The sequence below is a fragment of the Pan troglodytes genome, chromosome 13 (assembly GCF_028858775.2).
Source record: "Pan troglodytes isolate AG18354 chromosome 13, NHGRI_mPanTro3-v2.0_pri, whole genome shotgun sequence".
NCBI lineage: Eukaryota > Metazoa > Chordata > Mammalia > Primates > Hominidae > Pan > Pan troglodytes.
This window is the reverse complement of record NC_072411.2, coordinates 133,577,598-133,589,873: the sequence shown is the minus strand read 5'-3', so window position 1 is coordinate 133,589,873 and position 12,276 is coordinate 133,577,598. Positions and strand designations below refer to the sequence as shown.

The 12,276-nt window shown below is 45.3% G+C and overlaps 1 protein-coding gene across 16 annotated transcripts in view; it reads right to left on the bottom strand.

Moving 5' to 3' along the window:
* The window catches only part of ARMC9 (armadillo repeat containing 9), a 172,353-nt gene that overhangs the window by 29,404 nt on the left and 130,673 nt on the right, over positions 1-12,276 (bottom strand). For 6 of the 16 annotated variants that reach the window (XM_009444540.5, XM_054680182.2, XM_016950690.4 and 3 more), the window contains exon 21: positions 146-261. The exons of 6 other annotated variants lie outside the window; for them this stretch is intronic. In XM_009444540.5, the coding sequence (XP_009442815.3) occupies positions 146-261 (116 nt within the window). Of the gene's footprint in view, positions 1-36; positions 262-12,276 lie in introns of those variants that run through there. 4 more of the 16 variants (XM_024355132.3, XM_024355129.3, XM_054680185.1 and 1 more) reach the window with 1 other exon arrangement.

Genomic DNA, 12,276 nt, shown 5'->3' with positions numbered 1-12,276 from the left:
CCTCCAAAAATCCCCCCAAAATAAAGAGATAAATGCTTTTCAAAATGAATGCTTTATTTTGAATTTTAAAAATACATACATCTTACACTGTAATCAAAACAAAGCTTAAGAAAGTCAATTCCCGCTTCCTTTAGCCCTGACTTACACTGGGTACCCGTTTCTGTGGCCGCCGGGGGTGACGGGCCTTTGCAGGGGCTCATCCCCGCTCCACTGCACATTAGCCAGCCCCTTCCGCCTTGTCTTCCCCGTGTTGGTCATGATCTGGTGGAAGGAAAGAGAAAAAAGGGCTGGAGAAATATCTATTAGAGAGCTGAGCTAGAAGTCAAGCAGAATACACTGAATAAACTACTCTATAATGATAAGAAGCTTTGCAAATAAATGAGGAAGGATCATGTCACAAATTATTCAGGTAAACAGAAATTGCGGGGAAAAACCCTTTTTTTTGCTAACGGTTTGTGTATCACACCATTTAGCAGTATAAATTAAAACAAAGTCAAACCCTAGGAAAAGGAAGAAAGCGGCTGATCTACTGTAACGCATCACATCTCTGAAAAGGACTGGGTTTGTAAAAATGAGAAGGGAAAAAAAGACGGACATTTGATTTCATAAAAATATGAACATTTCCACATGCGCAGTATGTTAAAAATAAACCAAATCAACAGGCAAACAACAGACTTGGAAGAAGTATTTGAAGCAAATTTAACAGATTAAAGGTTAACATTTTCATAGCTAAGGAGCTCCTACAAATCAGTAAGTAAAACACTAAATTGATAATCGGGCAAAGAATTCAAACCACCATGTCACAAAATAGAAAGTATTACTAGTAAGTAGAAGAAACAAAAAAGACCAACTTTACTAGAAATTAGAAACTACAACTTCACAAAACAAGGTGGCATTCTTTAACTATTATAAGAATGACAGAAAAACGATCCCGTCCACTGCTCCCGATAGTTTAAAACACTAGTTTAACGATTAACACTAATTAGGGAGATTGAAATTTGAGACAACTCTTGGAAAACAATTTGGCATTTTATCAAGAGTTGTAAAAATGTTCACACATCCTTGAGTGTAAATACGAGTGAATGAATCCAAAACATGGAAAGCGTAAGATAAACAAGGTTGTTCATTATAAAGTTATTATAGAGTAAAACTGAAATGACCTAATGTCTAGTAACAGGGGAGTAAATAAGTAAAACATGGCATATTCACTTGATATATATATCATATAGCCATGTACAATGATAAAGAACAGGTTATGCAGAAATATATTTATTTAAAACATTAAATAAAAATCAGGTTATAATAATGTACATAAAGAATGCTTTTTTTTTTTTCCTCGAGACAAGGTCTTGCCATGTTGCCCAGGCTGGAGTGCAGTGGAGTGATCTTCCTGCCTTAGCCTCTCCACTAGATGGGATTACAAGTGCACGCCACTGTGTCCAGCTAAACAATGCTTTCAATTGTGCTAAAAGTGCACAAAAAGACCTTGGAAAGAAATGAACCTTAACATGATTAGGGTGGCTCTACAGGACAGTAGAACTAAGAATATTTTTTTCTGCCACAATTTTTTGTAACATGGTTACTATTATGTTAATACTTAAGAAAAACTGTTTAAAAAGGAAATCACTGTCAAACTAGTGAAATGTGAATAAAGTCTGTGGATGATACCAATGTCAGCTTCCTGGTTTTGCTATTATTATGCTATAAATTACATAAGATACTAGCACCAGGGGAAATTATGTGAAGGGCGCCTGGGAACTGTCTGTGTTACTTTTGCAACTTCCTATCAATCTATAATTATTTCAGAACAAAAAGTAAATAAAATAAAAAACAAAAAACCAAACTTCTTGAACACTGGAATTTCATCTTTGATTTCTGCTGAAAATTCCTTTGCGTTTATCTAGTATCTTAGGCAGGGAGAGGAAGAAAAAAAGGGCCAGTGCCTACGGGATTCAGTGAGCCTCACTGGACCCTGAGACAGTTCTCAGTCAGGGAAGTGACAGGTGGGGTCAAAACCTGCCCTGGTCCGGGTACAGTGGCTCACACCTGTAATCCCAGCACTTTGGGAAGCCGAGGTGGGTGGATCACCTGAGGTTGGGAGTTCGAGACCAGCCTGACTAACATGGAGAAATCCCATCTCTACTAAAAATACAAAATTAGCTAGGCATGGTGGTGCATGCCTGTAATCCCAGTGACTCAGGAGGCTGAGGCAGGATAATCACTTGAACCAGGGAGGTGGAGGTTGCAGTGAGCCGAGATGGCGCCATTGCACTCCAGCCTGGGCAACAAGAGCATCTCAAACAAAAACAAAAACAAAAAAACCCTGCCCTGACTAGGAGGTGGGGAGGGATGGAAAGAAGAGTGAAAGGGAAAAAGCCTGGGAGAGTGAGAAAGTGGGAGGCACCCAGCTTCTTGGGGGAAATGGAATGTAACTAAGCCACGTAAATAAAAACTAAAATGCAGTTGCGTCGCCTTTTCTGTCTCTAAAGAAATCTACCAAGGCAGGATATTTTCACTGCAACCACTTAACACTGCTGTCTGCTTCCACTGTAACTTCCCTTCCACCCCACTTCCCCGATCCAGGAGGATCTAGGGTCGGCTTTACACGCTCTCATCACGGTGCTCCAGGGTGACTCTTGCCTTCTCTTTTTCCTGTCCCTCATGCCAGAGGACCCCTGAGCCCTCCCACAGAGAAACACTAAGAAGGCAACTGGAAAAGGGGAAACAGTCAACATGCGGGTTTTCTCGAGCCTGTGACTAGTCCTCTGCCTCCACTTCCCCACTGTCAGCGGTCATCTGAGCTCGCTCCTCCCAATGTCTTCCTGGAAATGACAGAACATGTCACGTATTCGAGAATATTTTAGACTCTGCCAGTTATTTCATCTCCTTAAACTACAGAAACCTGGAAAATAATTTAAAGTGGTTGGCATTTTTCCTCTCCAGTGGATGGGGAAACTGCGTCTGGCCTGTGGGCCAGCACTGCCTGGTCTGTTGCAAAAATGCCTGAAGAAAGGCCCTCAGTGGAGCGGCTTCAGTGTGCAGGGCCTGGCAGTGCAGCTGCTTCCCAGCCTGTTCTTGCTGGCCTGGGCTTCCCCTCCCCTTGCTTGCAGTGTGAGCCACCCAGCCTACTCTCGGGCCCCTCAGTTGCAAAGAAGCCTTTGTGGGCTGAAGGATCTTAGAGGGTATCTTGTCCAACAACCTGCTGAGACAGAGCTGTTTATACTGAGTTCCGCAGAAACGCTTTGGGGTCTGGGGAGAGAGGAGAGCAAGGGCTCCTCACATCCACCTATACTCATTCAGAGAACCCGGCTTTCATCAGTGTTACAGATGGAGATTATTTATTTGAAAGAAGTTTCTGCTACTAAAAAATGCAGCATATTTAAGCACAATAAAAAAAGAGCATATTATTTAGCTGAATGCAGTTTACTCAGTAGTAAAAGTTGGTCAACATGTCAATTTAGGTAAAAAAAATTTCTTACTAATTGGTTTTGAGTATTTGTGAATCACTTAAAGACATTATAAAGCAGTATGAATTTCTGTAAAAAAATACAGGTATACTCTATCTATCTATCTATCTATTGATCAATCAATCATCTATATCTCTGTACACATAGAAAATAATCTGAAAGGGGAGGCAGACACTGTTAGCAGTCTACATAATATTCACCCTCTCCTTCCTGACCAACAGAACTGATTTTGTCGGCACGGCAATGTGTCTACTTAAAAATACTCACCTCCCAGACTCCCGTGCAGCTAGGGGCCATAGGACCCAGTTTTGACCAGTTAGTTAAGTGGAGGTCACCAAGTGGAGCTTCAGGAAAGCACTGTAGGGGCAGATTTGGCTGACCTGCACATTTGGCCTTCTTCCTGAGTTGATCACAGATTTGTGCCAGGAAATGTACCCGTCATCATATGATCAAGAGGCAACAGGCATGTGAATGAAGACATCAAGGCAGAATTACCAGAGCTAATGAAACTTAATGTGTCACATGGTCATTTTATGTATGTGTAGGTTTTTGAGACAAGGTCTTGCTCTGCCACCTAGGCTGGAGTGCAGTGGTGCAATCATAGCTCACTGAAGCCTTGAACTCCTAGGCTCAAATGATCCTCCCGTCTCAGCCTCCCAAGTAGCTGAGACTACAGGCATGCGTCACCATAGCTAATTAATCTGTAGAGATGGGCCTTCCTATTGTTGCTGAGGCTGGTCTTGATCTCCTGGCCTCAAGTGATCCTCATTCCTCAGCCTCCCAAAGCACTGGGATTACACACATGAGCCACCATGCCCAGCCCTACACTTGTTTTTTGTTTGTTTGTTTGTTTGTTTTGAGACGGAGCTTGCTCTGTTGCCCAGGCTGCAGTACAGTGGCGCGATCTTGGCTCACTGCAACCTCCGTCTCCCGGGTTCAAGCGATTCTCCTGCCTCAGCTTCCCGAGTAGCTGGGACTACAGGCATGTGCCACCATGCCTGGCTAATTTTTTGTGTTTTTAGTAGAGACGGGGTTTCACCATGCTGGCCAGGCTGGTCTCGAACTCCTGACCTCAGGTGATCCACTTGCCTCAGCCTCCCAAAGTGCTGGGATTACAGGAGTGAGCCACTCAGCCTGGCCACTCAGCCTTTCCCACTTAGATTTAGTGGGAAAAATTTCCATGATTCACAGTACCTTCCATGCATAGTCAAATGATTGCTATCTGTCCTGGTGTAGGAATGGTCTCTAGTAATTCTCTATGTTGTTAGAGTATTTGTGAATAATCAGTGTGCAAGAAAACTTCAAATGCCCCCAGTTACAGTTAAGGGGTGGCAGAATATGCCATTCCAAAATAAGCCACTTTGGCTTAGGATTATTTTGAGGTAAAGGCGCTTGATGCAAGAAGGACATTCTAATCTTCCTCTTTTCTTCCTGAAAACAAGCGATAAAAACTCCCATGTGAAAGATGCTCTCCGGGTACCAGAAGAAAAAAACCACATGTTGTCAGAGCTGAGAGAATTCTGTACAAACAGACCTGGGTAACATGATTCTTGTCTTCCTTTAGCCTCCCCATATAATTTGGTAACGTTTCCACCATTGTCTCTCTTTGTTCAACCTAGTTTAAAAGCATTTAGGTTCTGCCAGTTCTTTTCCCTTCGTTTCTGCAGGAGAGCTCCCACGTCACATAAAACTTATAGAAATGTATATGCTTTTCTCCTGTGTATCTGTTTTACATCAATTTAATTCTCAGGCCCAGCCAAAAATCCTAAGGGAGAAAGGTAAAATTTTGCCTCCCCTATATAGTGTTTGCTGTTGTTGTGGTTGAGACGGAGTTTCACTCTTGTCACCCAGGCTGGAGTGCAATGTCGTGATTCTGGCCCGCTGCAACCTCTGCCTCCTGGGTTCAAGCGATTACTCCTGCCTTAGCCTTCCAAGTAGCTGGGATTACAGGCATGTGCTACCACGCCTGAATAATTTTTGTATTTTAAGTAGAGATACGGTTTCACCGTGTTGGCCAGGCTGGTCTTGAATTCAGGTGATCTGCCCACCTCGGCCTCCCAAGGTGTTGGGATTACAGGCGTGAGCCACTGCTCCCGGCCTAGTGTTTTTATGGAAGAAACTTGAGGATGGTTTTCTCAAATTTAATAACAAAACGGGTCATGCACAGTGGCTTACGCCTGTTATCCCAGCACTCTGGGAGGCTGAGGCAGGAGGATTGCTTAATGCCACCCAGGAGTTTGAGGTGCAGTGAGCTATGATTGCACAACTGCACTCCAGCCTGGGTGACAGAGTGACATCATATCTCTAAAACAAAACAAAACAAAAATTTACATAAACATTTTCTTTTGTATTATTTTTTATTATTTTCTACAGGTGTTGATTTAAATTTTTGTCTTTTAAAAATACATATAATTTTTTTTTTTTTTTCACAAGACAGAGTCTTGCTCTGTCACCCAGAGCTAGAGTGCAATGGCGCGATCTCGGCTCACTGCAACCTCTGCCTCCCAGGTTCAAGCAATTCTCCTGCCTCAGCCTCCTGAGTAGCTGGGATTACAGATGCACACCACCACACCTGGCTAATTTTTGTATTTTTAGTAGAGACGGAGTTTCACCATGTTGGCCAGGCTGGTCTTGAACTCCTGACCTTGTGATCTGCCCGCCTTGGCCTCCCAAAGTGCTGGGATTATAGGCGTGAGCCACCACACCCAGCCTATACATATACTTTTTTAAGTAAAAAGATTTACAGGGCATTACCATGAACTAAATGTGAGGCCAAAACAAAGTTTTTTAATCAATCAATATTAAGAAAATTTGAGCAAATATGTTACAGGAAAGGCTAATCTTTTTTTCTTTCTCGGTAGAAAACATTAAAAACATCTTCATATATGTAGACAAAAACATTACATTTTTATGTTTATGCTTGTAAAACATTACTAATTTGCCATATACAGAAGCAATCAAAGGGCATAAAACAGAAGATATATGAAGAAAAACTATGAGGTGTTTGCCAAGCAGCTAGTTAATATAAACATTATTTTTCTAGATTTTATAATGTTTGTGTTATCTGCCTATTTTTAAAATTTGAACTTGTACTTGGGGGACTGAGGTGGGAAGATCATTTAAGCCTAGGAGGTTGAAGCCACAGTGAGCCATGTTTGCTCTACTGCATTCCAGCCTGTGTGACAGAGCGAGACACTGTCGCAAAAAAAAAAAAAAAAAAAAAAAAAAGTGAATTGGGGCCGGGCGAGGTGGCTCATGCCTGTAATCCCAACACTTTGAGAGGCTGAGGCAGGTGGATCACTTGAGGCCAGGAGTTCGAGACCACCCTGGCCAACAAGGTGAAACCCCATCTCTACTAATGATACCAAAATTAGCCAGGCGTAGTGGCACATATGCCTGTAGTCCCAGCTTCTTGGGAGGCTGAGGCTGAGGCACGAGAATTGCATGAACCTGGGAGGTGGAGGCTACAGTAAGCCGAGATTGCGCCACTGCACTCCAGCCTGGGCAACAGAGCAAGACTGTTTAAAAAAAAAAAAAAAAAAGTGAATTTCACTATGATTTATTTTCTAATTCTCATTCCACATAAGCACTGGTTTTTATACCTCATTTTGCATTCCATTATTTTAGAGGAGGCCTCCCAAGCCCTTGTAAGCTGGAGGACCCACAAAGCCTAAATCTGCCCTTCTGGCAGGCAGGGCCACGCTAAGAGATGAAAAGAGCCTGGGCTCTGACAGCCCCCACCCGCCAGGAATTTTTAGCTGGATTGATAAGGTAGGACTCTCTGCTATTTGCAGCTCAGCCCAATCCTAACTGATAAGGAAAGACAACAAGAGATAGTGATTACCTCTGGTTGGGTAGACTTAGGGTTGGTCTTTACGTTCTGTTACTTCGACTTTTTAGAATAAGCATACATTTCTTTTGTAATTAGAAAAAAGAATAAGAAACAAATGGCAAACGAAAAGGATTCAAGATATTTTGGGGTTTGGGATTTTTCCCTGCTTATTTGGTTGTGTTTTCATGTACAAGAATATAGACATTGAGGCAGGGTGAGGTGGCTCACGAGGTCAGGAGTTCGAGACCAGCCTGATCAACATGGTGAAACCCTGTCTCTACTAAAAATACAAAAATTAGCCGGGCGTGGTGGCGCGCGCCTGTAATTCCAGCTACTCAGGAGGCTGAGGCAGGAGAATCCTCGAACCTGGGAGGCGGAGGCTGCAATGAGCGAAGATTGTGCCACTGCACTCCAGCTGGGACAACAAAGTGAGACACTGTCTCAAAAAAAAAAAAAAAAAAATATATATATATATACACACACACACATGTATAGACGTTGAGTCAGTTCCAACAAATCCCCTAATAAGCAGAGGCAATGGCTCTTCAACCATTACAGTCACACGGGGCAGGAATAATAGACTGAAAAGGGATTAGGAAATGCCCCAAAGTGGAGACATATGTGAAAAAAAACCCGAAAAGTAATATTTGGAAACAGAGGCCTTTTCTCTTCTAGTTTTGGTTTTTGTTGTGAGCACAGAAGGGCAGGAGATCTCAGGGCCCGCTGCAAGCCACCTCATGCTTCTGCCCCTCTAGGCACAGCAGGACAGGGTACAGCAGGATCCCAGGGCCCTCTCCTGTCTCCAGGTGCTCGCCCAGGCCTGAGCCCAGCCTAGGAGGGCCTCAGCTCTGCACGGTGCCATGCTGCAGAAGACAGGCTAGGGGCAGCTCCATGAACACCCTGAGTTCTGTCCAAATGGGCCAAGTCTCCAGGGCCCAGACTCCTGCTTCAGAACCACTTTAGGGGAAAATAAAAATGCACACTCCTGGGGCACTGCCACAGCCTCAGATTCTCTGGAGGTGGGGCCAGGAACCTGCACTCTAACCGCCCTTTCAGGGATTCTTAGGAAAACTAAATGAATTTGGGTTCTCACTTGATGGAGGGGAAAGGAAGTGTGGAAAGGGAGCAATTAGCGTTCACTATAGGCATTCCCCCCAAAACTGAGTCTGTGATGAAAACATAGATCATATAGTTATTACGAATATGTCACACGGGTTGGAGCTCTCTCAACTTGCAAGTACAGAATCCACTCACCTGACAACGGCCAGTGCTGCTGCAAGGCGGCCCGGCTGAGTGGTAAAAGGCAGGTGGGCTCAGGTGACGCCTGGAAGCGACTCAGCCTTTCTCAGCCTCAGCGCCCTCCTCTATAAAATGCAGATACTAGTGGAAGATGCCCCGTAAGTTTGCTGGGAGGATTCAGTCAAATTGAGTTGTGTGAAGCAGTCAGCACAGGGCTTGGCCCATGGCATGGACTGAATTAATCTGAGATCTGCCTATTACTGTTAAAGGTCACTATGAAATTAAAAAAAAAAAAAAAAACTGGGATTCTATGATTCTGTCATAAATGTTTATATCCTTTAACCCAGGTGATGGAGCTATTTAAGTCAGGGCATTCTTCTTAAGAAGAATTGTTTTCTATTTGTATTTGTATTTATTTATTTTTATAATAATAATTTATTTATTTATTTTTGCACTCCAAGGCTGGAATGTAGTGGTGCAATCACAGCTCCCTGAAGCCTCCATCTCCTGGGCTCAGGTGATCCTCCCACCTCAGCCTCCTGAATAGCTGGGACCACAGGTGCGTGCCACCATACCTGGCTAATTTTTAAAAAAATTTTAGTAAAGACAAGGTTTCCCTACATTGCCCAGGCTGGTCCTGAACTCCTGAGCTCAAGCGATCCTCCCACCTGTCTCTCAAAATTCTTGGGATCACACACGTCAGCCACCGCACCCGGCCAGAGGCATTGTTGATTACTCAGCACGGTATGCACGGCACTAAAAATTTCACAAATACTAGAGGCAGGAGAAGCAGGAGGAAAGTCAGCAGTCTTGAACTCTGACGTTCACAGCCTATAGCAGAACACAGCACATGGCTTCACTAGAATTACGAGTAAGCAACACATCTCATGGGGCCACCGCTACTCTCCCGCAAGCCTTGGAAGCATGACCTGTTCTCTGTCCCTAGCTTTCTGAGATCGCCGTGCTCTTCAGCATTTTGCATAGCCTGTGCTCTGCAGAGCAGAGGAGCTGTGGGTAGACTTTGAGGGTGGGGACTAGCAGTGTGGCCCTGCAAGGAACGGGTGGCTACTGGTCCAGGATCCTGGGAATAGCTTCCTCCCATCCCCGAACACTCTGGCGGACGCCCCGGTCGCACCTCCACCCTTACTCCCAAGCTGCTGGTTGGTTTTTAAATTACTGGCGTGCACCATGATTGGTTCCTGGGATTTGGTCAGGAGGTATAGGGTAGGGCCTAGACTCTATCCTTAACCCAGATTCAGTGGTCTGGGACTAGCTCTCACCCTGCAGGATCACACCTGCTGGCCACTGACCAGCTGTTATCTACCCCACTCAGCAAGAGCAGTTTTATCTGTTTGGTGCCTTCTGAAAACTTCTTGACGGTAACAGCTGTGTCTTAAGCCTCTTCGGCATTCCGCTGTGTTGGGCAGATGGCACAGGTTCACTCAAAGCTTTTTGAATACAATTTTCTGACAGAATGTTTCAAAACGCCAACATCTTTAGAGTCATCTTGAAAAATCTGCAATGTACCCAGTACATCGGACAAGGGGCCTGGATCATGACTTTCAGGCACGTATTTCCCAGTGAAACGTCTTCTATCTTGGTCAGAGCTCCTCAGCTTGGCACACACACAAAACGTGACAAAAATGTGAATTTAAAGGCTTTTCATGCACCACAAGAGCAAGGGCATGACAAGGTGGGATCCCATCTTCTGAGATCCCTAACCCGGCACACAGAGGCTGGCAGGCTGGCAATGTCAGATCACAAGACCGGGTGACAGGGCGGTGGGGGATGACTCATGAACAGGGGCAGTGCTGGGAGTGCATCCGGCCTCAGCGCTTACTGCTCCACGTTAAATTTTCTAATCAAAATATTCGTGAGATCCTATGGTGACCTGGTGTGGTCAGCTGAATGGTGGCCCCCAAAAGCTATGCCCATGTCCTGACCCCTGGAAACTGTGAATGAGTTTATTTGGAAAAAAGACCCTTGTAGATGTAATAAGGACCCTTGAGAGGAAGAACTCATCCTGGGTCACCCGGGGGAACAAGTGTCCTTACAAAAGACAGAAGAGGGGAAGGCCATGTGAAGGCAGGCCAGGGATTGGCATGTCGCAGCCACAAGCCAAGGATGGCCTGGGGCCACCAGAGGCTGGAAGAGGCAAGAAGGATCCTCCCATAGAGTCCTTCAGGGGAGCTGAGCCCTAAGGATACCTTGATTTTGGATTTCTGCCTTTCAAAACGAAGACAGAATACATTTCTGCTGTTTTAAGTCTGCAGTTAGTGGTGCTTTGTTACTGCAGCCACGGGAAATACCAAATTGTACTGGGTCTTCCCATCTTCACAGTGGATTCTTTCTGTGTTTCTCAGTACTCACATCTCCACCCATGGTTTCCTTCTAGTAAAAGGATCATCCATAAACATTTAGGAGGTTTAGAACTGCATATTATGGTAAGATGGTACCATTTCCAGATGCCATTAAACTGGGGTTACTGATTGATTTGAAAGCTCTGTGCCTTTGCGCCTCACCAATCTGCATGATTAAATTAGCAGTCTCACCACGTTCTGCACCTTGCTTTTTTGTTGTTACTGAAGATGTTTACCATATCAACAGAAGATCCTCCCCCATGGCATTTTGCCGGGGAGAGGTCCTCTAGATTATTAACTAAGCGCTGTATTCAGGCTTCTGTCTGACCTGGCTGCAAATGGCCATCCTTGCTCATGTTTACGTGCCTGCATGTCTGTCTGTGCGGTAGTGTGGTCAGGGGTACATGCGCTGCGGTCTCAACAGGTATCAACACGTGCCCTCTGAGGAAGCCCCACCAATTTGCCTCCTCTGTTTTCCTCACCGCCTGCCTGTGAAACCAATCACACGGAGCCGCGTCTCTGACAAAACCAGCGTTCTTCCAAAGGGCGACAGAGGCCTAGTCAAGCCTTAGGCTTCCATCAACAACTTGGAACCTTGACGGCTGCACTTCTGACCTTTCCTGAGCACCTCCCTGCTCCACCTAATGTAAACAGCTCCACAGCCAATTAGACTACTTTAATCCTTGAGATGTTCTAAGGAATGGCAGGTACTGCCCAGCAACCCCTATCCCTGAAGGGGTTCGCGGTGGTTCCCCGCCCCCCAGCCTCCATCAGTCACCTCCCTGCCTTCACAAAGCAGCAGAGTGAAAATATAGTGGATATGTTAGAACATGAGTCAAACCGAGTCACTTCCTTGCTCTCACCTCCAGTGGCGTCCTAGCTCTTGTACATAAAATCCCAAACCCTCGCCATGACCTACAAAGCCACATGATCTGGACTGTGGCTCTCTCTCCAACCTGAAGTCCCACCACCACACACTGCACTCCAGCCTAGAATCCCTGAAGTTCCACAGATGATGAGGAAGAGATGAGGGCCAGGTGACCAGGGGGCCCAGTGTCCTGGGGAGGTGCCAAGGGTCTGGGTTGGGGGTGGCAATGGGACCTGGCAGGCACTTTCTGCTTCCACCTGCTCCCATAAAGCCTCAGGCCACCTGCATGCATCGTCTTTCTCCTTCCCAAGGCTCTGGCTGTGCCAGTCAATTGTTGAGACGCTGGCTCCACCCTTCTTCTCCAACACCAACCTGCTGGCTGTGAGGAAGACTTTGGGGTCCAAACAACTGACTGAAGCAACCACCAGCTTCAAAGTTCTAGGAGCCTCTTTTAGTGACTCTTCTACCCTATGTGCTCAGCTGTCCCACACAGGGTTTCAGTCTGAATTG